Source organism: Ictalurus punctatus, chromosome 26, assembly GCF_001660625.3.
Source record: "Ictalurus punctatus breed USDA103 chromosome 26, Coco_2.0, whole genome shotgun sequence".
Taxonomy (NCBI): domain Eukaryota; kingdom Metazoa; phylum Chordata; class Actinopteri; order Siluriformes; family Ictaluridae; genus Ictalurus; species Ictalurus punctatus.
Window position 1 is genome coordinate 7456960 of NC_030441.2, and position 11245 is coordinate 7468204.

General features: G+C 38.1%; 1 protein-coding gene across 1 annotated transcript; it reads left to right on the plus strand.

Annotated features, from left to right (window-relative positions):
* Nucleotides 1-6543: 6543 nt before the first annotated feature.
* On the plus strand, nt 6544-10124 carry atp5pf (ATP synthase peripheral stalk subunit F6; the record flags this gene model as incomplete). The annotated part of the gene is given in 4 exon segments (NM_001200615.1): nt 6544-6556; nt 7416-7592; nt 7689-7813; nt 10025-10124. Coding segments are annotated over 3 exon segments (324 nt in total). The 3' UTR covers nt 10054-10124.
* Between the last annotated feature and the right edge of the window lie 1121 nt (nt 10125-11245).

Below are 11245 nucleotides of genomic sequence, written 5' to 3' on the forward strand. Positions count from 1 at the left end.
GATTTTCTCTTTGGTGTAACATCATTGTGTGTGGTTCTTCTAGACAACGTTCCTACGTCTGGCCACCTCAGTGAGAATCCTCTTTGGTGTAAGGACCAGACGTAATGTTTTACCTTTTTTTTAATAAGTATGACGACACTTTTCCAAGGCAGGGGGGGTAAACCCCACAAAAGTGCAGGACTAAATTTGGTTGAAATTATACTGACCTTTACATAATTAACACCGTCAGGAAATAAGGGACTGAAAAAAATACCAGCAGCTCTTCCTGGTGGCATGCAAATTATGCTTATTCAAATAAATACCATAATCACCCTTTTTTTTTTTTTTTTTTTAAACCAAAATAATATGTTCCAAAATAAATAGCTGTGTGTAGAGTAAGTGTATGCAGTACGGTAACATACAGTTGGTTTGTAGAAAGAAAGAAAAAATTGCATACTTTAGTGTGTTTAGATTTCATTTCAATTGGATTAAACTGATTTTTTTTTTTTTTTTAGCCATTAATCTGTTCGCAATAATTCATAACGACAGCCAAATCTTTGACTTCTGTTTTCTGCACATCACTGCAGAAATCAGACCGAGCGACGTTTCCAATTTTCAACTGTCCAAATAAGGTGAGCCTGTATAGAAGCAAAACACCGACCTAAAGATTTAAAAAGTCAAAATGTCATTATAAAAGCCTTTTGAATTCTTAATAATCAAAAAAGTAAACATAATTGAATTCATGATAATGGAAATAATATTGGGTTGGAAACCAAACATCTGTATTTATTTATTTATTTTGAATTAACTTCCATGAAACGTAGATTCTTTTTTGGTTGGTTGGTTTGTTTTCGGTGTTCAGAAATTCAAATTTTAAAATTCATGGACAATCATGGATTTGAATGAGATTTAAAAAGGAAAACTATTTTAACTGTTGTGGTATGTTAGGATTTTAGCAGAAGTCTACAGCAGGAGTGTGGTGGAAAGAGCAAGTTCTAGCATGGCATATTTGTGGTTATTATTGTCTCACGCTCGCTGCCCTGTGTGCATTCTCATCTGCAAAAGGAGAATGATGAGTTTATTAATATGCTGCAATGCCAATACCTTTGATGGGACAGATGGGATCTATGTTTCTGTAAAGCTGCTTTGAGACAATGTCCATTGTTAAAAGCGCTATACAAATAAAATTTAACTGAATGTGCACAGCATGACCTTTTTGAACTGCTGTAGGGGTTTCAACTTCGTTTTTATGGAATGTTGGAGCATAGGCCTGCTGCCAGATATTGCATCTACTCTCTGACTACATCAGCCTGATAGGCAGACCACTCTTGGAGACAGAATTTGTACATCTGCTCATGTCCAGAATTAGAGGAGCTAAAGCAAAGGCTAGCCCGTCTGGTCCGATCCCACAGAAGGGCTGCAAAAGTTAATGCTGGCTATGATAGAAAGATGTCAGGAAACACAGTTCATTGCAGCTTGCTGCGTAACCACAGATTGGTCGGAGTGCCCAGGCTGAGCCCTGTCAACTGTCGAAAGCACTGACAATGGGCACGCGAGCATCAGAACTGAACCATGGAGCAATGGAAGAATGTAGACGCCCGGGTGCATTGCTCCATTACACCAGGGTGCACTATGGGAAGAAGGCAAGCCAGCAGAGGAAGTGTGATGCTCTGGGTAATGTTCTGCTTGGAAACTTTGGGTCCTGACATTCATGTGGATGTTACTTTGACACGTACCACCTACCTACACATTGCTGCAGACCAAGTACACCTCTTCATGGCATTGATATTCCCTAATGTCAGTGGCCTCGTTCAGCAGGATAATGCTCCTTGACACACTGCAAAAACTGTTCAGGAATGGGTTTGAGGAACATGACAAAGAGTTCAAGCTGTTGACTTGGGGTCCAAATTCCCCAGACCTCAATCCGATCGATACCATCACAGAGCAATAGATGGTGATGATGGTAACAGCACCACCTCCTCTCAGACCAAGGTAGGTTCCACAGGAGAAGGTCTCACAGATGTGGTCTACACTTAGACCCTTGGCATCCATGTGCTTCCAGAAGGGGAGGCATTTTGGCAGGAGATACAAAATGGCACAGCATGCTCCAGGCTTGATTGCCTTTGTCTACCCCTGAGTAACTAAGTAGCTACTGTGTGTTATTAATAGCAATGGTAAACTTGATTTATTCATTGATTTTATTTGTATTGAATTTTGACTGATAGAACTCGGGGATGAAATTAGCTATCTGAATATAGTTTTTTAAATATTTGAAAACTGAATTGTTGAACCTGAATGTGAACACTGAAAAAATATATATATATTTGAATATATAGATACTTGATTTATTTTTATTTTTTTTAGAAATTGGAAATGAATAAAAAAAAATCGCTGAATGCCCAAAAAAATAATGATAATCTGAATTAATGAAAAGTGTTTGGTTTTCATCATAATATATTACAATATTGTGAATTCAAATGTGTTTAACTTTCATTATTAAGAATTCAAATGCTTTTATATATACTCGGCAAAAAAAAAAAGTCCCTTTTTCAGGAGACTATATTGTAAAGATAATTTTGTAAAATCAAAATAAGCTTTACAAATCTTTATTGAAAAGGGTTTAATCGATGTTTTTCATGCTTGTTCAATGAACCATAAATAATTATTACACATGCACCTGTGGAACAGTCCTTAAGACACGAACAGTTTACAGGTGGAAGGTGATTAAGGTCACAGTTACAATAAGTTAGGACACTAAAGAGACCTTTCTACTGACTCTGAAAAACACCAGAAGAAAGATGTCTAGGGTTCCTGCACACCCATGTGAACATGCTGTAGGCCTGCTGCAGGGAGGCATGAGGACTGCAGATGTGTCCAGAGCAATAAACTGCAATGTCTGTAATGTAAGACGGTGCTACAGGGAGACAGGAAGGACAGCTGATCGTCCTCGCAGTGGAAAATTACATAGTACTTAAAGCAGCTGGAGGACACCAGATACTGACTGTTACTTTCAATATTGACACCCCCCCCCCCCCCCCCCCCCTTTGTTCAGGGACTCATTATTCCATTTCTGTGTTCAGTTTATGTCTCAGTTGTTAAGCCACACGTTAAGACATTTGCTGGAAATAAAAACAGCAATTATATACTTTTCTTTGCTAAGTATATCATTCAAATCTCATTTTATTTCATTCTTTGTCAATTCTTTTTATATCAGATTCCATAAGTCTGTGCACAATGTAGCCTCAGATTCCTGGTCTGGGTTGACAGGATTGAACTCACTGTGGCCTTCTGCTGTTGTAGCCCATCCACCTCATGTGTTCTGAAATGCTTTTCTGTGCACCACGGGTTATAAATAGTGGTTATTTGAGTTACCATAACCTTCCTGTCAGCTCAAATCAGTCTGGCCATTTTCCTCTGACCTGGACAAGGGGTTTTCATCTGCAGCACTGCAGCTCATTGGATGTTTTTTGTTTTTCACCATTCTGTATAATCTCTAGAGACTGTTGGCTGTGATGCCATGATCAAAGTCACTGAGAACATTTTTTTCCATCTCTGGGCTTTGGCTAGGCCACTCAAGTTTATTCAGAGACTTGTCCTGAAGCCACTCCAGCTGTATGCTTTGGGTTCTTGTTATGCTGAAAGATGAACCTTGGCCACAGGTTGTGTGCACTCTGGAGCAGGTTTTCTTCAAGTACCTCTCTGTATTTGGCATCTGAATCCAACAGAATACCTTTGGGGTGTGTTAGAACAGGAAATTTGCTGCATAAATATGTAATTATGTAATCATATCATCATGGACTACAATCTCAAACAAATGTTTTCAGTGCCTTGTGTACTGCATGCCATTAAGAATGAGGCTGTTCTGAGAGCAAATGTGGGTCCTACACTTTATTAGCATGGCGTTCCTTGTTCCTGGAGGAAAAGTAAATATTACATAAGAAAATTGGACATTCTAATTTAATTTCATAGATATTGATACCATGAATTGGAGGAAGACCAGAAGCGATTGGGGCCATCAGTGCTTGCTCCAATGGAAATATACAAAATATGAAGGCAAAAGGTCAAGCTGTTGCTGAGACATCACTTCACTTCCTGTTTTCGGTAGCCTTTCCAAGTTGCAAAGGATTTAAAATCTTGTTTCTTCACTTCAGCTCGGGTTGTTAAATATATTGGACAAGTCAATGTCAATATATAAAAGCGTTGCTGAGATATGCCTTCACTTCTTGTTTGGCGACTGAACTGTCAAATTTGTTTGCAGATTATGGATGAAAACATCACATGAATTTCAACATGGCCACCTTCCGGTTTGTCAGATCACAAGTTGTCGAACATGTCGAACTCCCTGGCCTTCCACAGAATCAAGAGAAAGAAGAATCATAATTGCAGGTTAAATGGTTCAAAAGTTATGAGAACTTTTTACAAATTTATAAATTATAGCGCCCCCAAGAGGGGGTTTAGATCAAATTTCGTGGATTCCCTTAGGATAAGGTAATTTCCTCATCTTCAAAGTCTGGTCGAAATCTGTCACACCGTTGCCCTCACTTACTGTTTGCCAACTTCACTGTCAAATTCATTCGAGCATTATATACAAACCATCCATCATATCAAAAATCTGATAAAGAACTTTTGTTTGGATTGGTCTCCTGAGCCTCTCTTCCAAATTTCATGGGTGTTTGACAAATTTTGTGGTAGAAGTGAAAAAACAGTTTTTTGTTAAAATTCTAAATGGCCAACTTCATGTTTGAGAAAACACAAATGACTTATTTCAACAACATTCAGAATCTTCAAGGGAGTCAACAGAAACAAGAATCTTCATTTGCATGTTATAAATGAACCATCCCATACATCAAAAATCCGAGAAAGAACTTTTTCATCAGACAGGCCTCAAATTTAAATTTGGTTTTGGAAAACATTCAAGATGGCAGAAAATCCCATATGACAGAATTTAACTTAATTATGGTTTCCACTGAAGTTGGCTTGACCCAAAGAATTAGAAGAAAGTGGAGTCTCATTTCTCCGTCATTCCGTTGCAGAGTTATTATTGTAAATGTATGTCCAAATTTGCCCTATTGGTGGCGCTAGGCGGCTTGAGTGCCGTACAGCTAAATTGCTGCAAAGGCAGCTGAGACTGTCCTCTATTACTGTGCCAAATTTCATAAAAAGTGTAACGAAGCGTTCGATGGGCTTCCCATAGGAAGTATAAGAAAAAGAAAAAGAGGAAAACATACTGTACAGTCTCTATATGGTGCCTATGCACCTCCTGTCCTTGACCCTGTAAATAACAGGTGTATCATTAAAAAGAAAATTTAAATAAATGTGTTTTTTTTTTACAACATTGATGGGATAAGTGGCCTTAGTTGATATTTTATATATTAAACGGAAATTTCATAGAGCATATAGAGCTTTTTAAGAAGTATAACCTCAACTGTTCAATAAAAGAATATAACATAATAAATAAAGCTATTCCAATAATTAAAGGTTCCTTCAGATACATCAATTCAGTTCCTATACTGAGCTCATTGACTTTTGGTCATTAAACTTCAAGAAAAATAAACACAATACCAGAATTATTAGAATAAATCTGCATGATCAAATACATTGTTGTAGATTAAGAGATTATCCTTAAGAGATCTTTAAAGACTATTCAAAATGATTATGGGCAAATTTATAATGGGACAACTCTCTTTGAAATACACTTCAAAATCATGAATGATATTTCTGCTTCTAATAATTTCCTAAGCGTGAACGTTAACTCAGATTGTAATAGTTGTTCTTTCTGCAGTGAAATATATGAAATTGAAAAATATGAAAAGTGTATTCTTCAGTTGTAACAATATTGAACTGCTTTAAGCAATTGGTTAAAATAGTGTTAGACCAGTTTTGTCACTGATAACATTACATTTGGAATAATGATTCAGAGCAAGCAGGAAGAATTTCTAATTAATAACATTAATTCTAGCCAACACAAACATGCACTGTTTTCCTCAAAGAACTGTCTTTGTTTTTATCATCTATTAGAGCTCATGGAAAGTAAACACGCACTGATATTATTTTAACTTGCATACTTCATATAATGTGATATGATCATGTTTTTATATATTATTTGGGTGGGTGTTGTATTTTTTTTTTATCTCAGTTTGATTTTGTTTATCTCAAAATAAATTGATGTACAATATCTCATCTGTGGTACATAAGTGAAATTGTTGCAATTTAAAACATGAAAGAAAGAAGACTGAACTGTGCACACTGGTAATTACACTATTTGACTAGTCTAACACTTGCACTCAGCAGATGGCGGCAATGGGCCTCCCCCTTTCCGTCCTTTACATTTTCTACCCATTTTGTAACAAACCCCGCCTCTTCCGCTCGCAGAGGCCTGCCTCCTGCATTGTGATTGGATACACGTTCTTCCTTACAGGAAGTATACGAATCAGAGGGTAGCCTTTATACCGGAAGTGTGATTTATTAAAATACGGGTAGGGAAAAATATATCGCTCAGAAGGAGAAGGAGAAAAATACCCACAATACTCTGCGTGGATGAGGCAGCCATTACTTGCGGACGGAAGCTAGTTGCAAGGTGACTGTGATGTTCTTCATTGTAAAGCGGTTTATTTGATCTAAATTCTAGTCAGTTTGTGTCTGCGTTTATTCTTGAAGGCAGATAACTGTTTTAACAAGTGTATATATATATGCACATTTTATTTAGATTTGGCGTGTAGTTTGAATGTGTTATGGCAAGATAGTAGCTAGTTAGCTAACTAACGTTAGCATTGATATGTATCACAGTGAGTGTCAGCTAAAGTCATTTCAGTAGCGTGTTAATGCTGCGTTCACGGGCGATTGGGTTTAAGGTCAATCAGATCAGTGTTTACGGTAATAAATTGTAGAAGCAATGAAGTAATTAAGAATAATTTAGATACCCGAGCGAGTTTGTGTTTTGTTAATAACCTTTCCTTTTTCATCATGGCGCACGAAAAGACAATTATATTGGATGATTGTGGGTAAAATATAAATATATATGTGTATATATGTGTATGTATGTATGTATGTATGTATGTATATATGAAGCAAACTTTTAGTAACCAGTAGGTCATAGATACTGCTTTAGGAGCTGATGGCATTGTTTTTTTTTTTGTTTTTTTTTTACACAACATTGGATAAGGAAAATACCAGAGTAGATCAGGCTATTTAAGGTTAGTGGTGTTGTAAAGTGTGAAAATTGGATAATCAGTAGCACGTGAAGGAAGCATTACTCCATGGGAGTGTTAAAATATGGATTAAGGGGTGGAGTTAAACTTTGTTTGAGCTTTAAAGCGAGCTGGTCATATGCAGTTATAGTTAACTAGTTCATGTCAGGTGGAAGAACCGGCTGCTTGAGAATAAACGCCTCCTCAGGTATTTACCCAATAACTGAAGTCTTTGATTTTGTTGTTAAGACACAGCATGGCGCTCCGTCGGCTCTTTCAGCTCTCCTCAGCCTTCCGCTCGTCTGTGAGTGTGACTCTGCGCAGGAACATCGGCATCTCTGCTGTCCTTTTTAACCGGGCTAAAGATCTGGACCCTGTACAGAAACTCTTTCTGGACAAAATCCGTGACTACAGCGTCAAGAGCAAGTGAGGATACGTGACCAGACAGATGAGCTTTTGTCGTTTCCAAATCGTGACCTTGAACTAAATCTGTCTTTTTTTTGTGTGTGTGTTCTTCTGTAGGAGCTCAGGCGGAGTGGTCGATGCCGGTCCCAGCTACCAGAAGAACATGACGGAAGAGATAAGCAAATTGCAGAGGTTATATGGAGGAGGTGACCTGACTAAATTTCCCGACTTCACGTTCACAGGTTGGTGTCGGATCTGCAGCAGGGTCGTACTGTAGTACTTTTATAGCACTTCTTCACTAAACAACAAATCCAGACCCGGGGCTATATGTATCCTGGCCGAGTGCGTGTGTCGGGAAACGAGCCAGTATTACATATGTGAGTGATTAAAGTATGTGAACCTCTAGGATTAGCAGTTTAATTTGGAGGTGAAATTAGAGTCGCATGTTTTAATCAGTGGGATGACAATCGGGTGTGAGTGAGTGCCCTGTTTTATTTAAAGAACAGGGATCTATCGGAGTCGGATCTTCACAGCACGTGTTTGTGGAAGTGTATGATGGCACGAGGAAAAGATTTCTGAGGAGCTCATAAAAAGAGTTTTTGATGCGCATCAGGCTGGAGAAGGTTACAAAACCATCTCTAAAGAGTCCGCAAACTTTCAAGCACCACTGTAGGCTGTTCAGCTCGATTGTGTTGTATTCATATAGAAGACATAAACAAAATGAAGACATTTGTTATTGGCCCTGGAAGACAGCAGATTTTCCTTGGGGGGAGGAATGTAATTAGGGTTGCAACTAATGATTTTCATAATCGATTAGTTGGTTGATATAAAGCTTATAAAAATCTATAGTATTTATGCATTATTTTTTATGGATGCACAAAACAGCACTGATAATTAAACCTTGTAGTTTCTGTTCTTACTCGTGCTCCCACTGTGTATCAGCGCGTCTATACTGCGAGTGAGGAGCAACGCGGCCTTGTTACCAATAGATCACTTCCGTTATAATAAACGACAGAAGTTACACACCAAGTGTGCAAATACAGCATATAATGACAATAAACCAGAATTAAAATAAACTTTTTAAGCAGCCTGCACCAGTTTCCCCAACATAAGTTTGTTCTCGTGCATGACTGTCGTGCGTCCATGCTACACAAGCTCAGCTTTGTAAAGTTCACAGGTTACAGTCTTCTCCACGGTGTTTAATATAAAATGCCCCCCTGCCTTAGAGGACTTTGAGGTTGCACGCTTTTTCCCGCGCTCACTTGACGATTTTGTCTCCGTCTGATGTTGACTGAGGTCATGTTGGGTATGAAAGTTAACGTTGACATAAACAGTAAACAAGACATTTATTTTCGTTGACTCTGGGTATGCGGTAAAATTAGCCACAGCGCATTACGCTTGTTTGACGTCATGTACCATCGACTGGGAAACAGCTTATACGTCCAGTTGGTAAAAAAAAAAACGCTCGTGTTCCATGTGAGACGATATTACCCTTCAACAGTAGGGTGCATAGTGTAAGTGTATAGTACATCATTTGGGACACAAGTTTAGTATTTACTCTCCAAGCTAAATAGCACCAGGAAAACGTTACTGTGGGTAAATAAGTAAAAATGAATGAGAAACGTTTAAGTAGTGTTTACAATTTGCTATATTGTTTAAATCCTCCATAAAAAGGACTTTTGAGAAGAAACTTTGCCCGGAAATGCACTGGCCTGCTGAGGAAGATTTTTCTTGAGAGGAAATTCCAGGTAGAGACATTAAGCAGCACATCTGTGTGACTATACGATCATTTGATGGTCTACACTATTGTAGCCCCACGTGTATGTCCCACCTGGTATTTAAGTACAGCATGAAAATAGTGATAACACGGAGTTGTGCAGCAGTGTCTGGTGGAAAATTGTTAGCTTTAATATATTTCCTTCAGATAGTACTTTTAATCTTTAAGATCTTTAATTTTCTGGTGGCCTTAGAAGACAATTAATTGTTTACACTCTCTCACACACATATTCTGTGAAGTGTTGCCATCCCGTCCTGGGTGTGTGCCCCCCCCCGCCTTGTACCCCGAATCCCCTGGGGTAGGCTCCCTGCGACCCTGTGAAGGATAAGCACTACTGAAAATTGACGGAAATAAACTTTTTCATCTTCACTATGTTTCCCACGAGTAAAGCACAGGATGTTATTAACCTCATGAGTAGTAAACAGTATCTCAGGTTATTTTGAGATGTTCTAATCCTCTCTTAATGCATCAAAAAGCCTGATGTGTGTACACGCACGCTTAGCCAGAAGGATTTCTATCCGACTCTGAAAACAAGGGTCATAGGTTATTGATTTCATTTTACCTTCTATAATTTAACACTGTGTTGTTTAATAATGTCAGCAGGAATAATTATATTTGGAGTCTGCTTGCTTTCATGTCAGTCCACTAAATCCTTGTTTGTTTTTTAATTCAACAGAGCCCAAGCTGGAGGAGGTGGCCAAGTGAGCAGCCCTCAAACTGCGTCTGTCATTCAGAGTGATGAAAATAATTATTTAATAAAGCCCTTGGTTGAAAAATGGGTAGAATTTTCTCGTTTTTTTTTTTTATCCATCCATCATAATAAAATCCTTCTCCTGCTGGATAAAAAATGTCAGACACCCTCATCAAGAATAACATTTATGTGATATGTAAAATAACAGCTACAATACTGTAGCATTCAGCCTTTCAAGATGTGGTACGGTTTTAAACTGTACTCCGAAGGACTCATTTTTAAACGATTTTGTCTGACTGGTAAATCCTCACGCGTCACTGCAGAAGACGTTCATCGTATCTCCTGCAACAAGTGCAATCAGCTGTGTTGGGATAAGTGGAGAGAGAAAAAACACTCGTTTCACCAAGTAGATTTTTACCATCGGAATAAAAAAAATTGGTGGTGTTTTTTAAAAAAAAAAAAATTGAGCTAATTTCTTTCTACATCTGTAGCATATGTGTAATGACCACAGACATGAATTTCAACATTTCCCTGTAAGAAAAGAACAGTAGCCTGGTTAGTAATATTTCATAATGGAAATAAAGTGTGCTTGTTTGGTGTATATGAAGCATACTTTGAAATCTTCACTCAAATGTTTTTGTAAATTTAGATTGGATTTTTTTTTTTCATATGCTTAAAATAAATAAATAAATAAATTGGATTTTTTTTTTCATATGCTTAAAATAAATAAATAAATAAAATTTTGCACTTGCCAGCCTTGCTTTAGTAGGTTATCTAAATTGGATACTACAGACTTGTGCTGTAGAACTGCTGCTGTTATCATAAAGATTCTTGTGCTCATCTCAGGACTTGTATTCACGATATGCTCACACCGAACATCCTTTCACCACACTGTTAGACTTTATACTGTACAGTCGTAGAAGAGTAATGATTCCTAATCCCACGGTCCGGAGTCACCCAGAAGTAGATGGGTTCCCTTCCGAGTCTGGTTCCTCTGAAGGTTTTGTCCTCATGTCTCAGGGAGTTTTTGTCAGTGTTGCCTCTGCCTTACTCCTTGAGGATCTTGTTCTATATCTGGATTTCTGCATGCTTTTTGTGATGTGAATTTTCAGGGGTTCCCCGACTCTCCCCCTCCCCCTCCCCTCTCTACAGGAAAACATTAAATTACTGTCTGCAGCAATCAGATATAGGACCTACAGGTGCGGT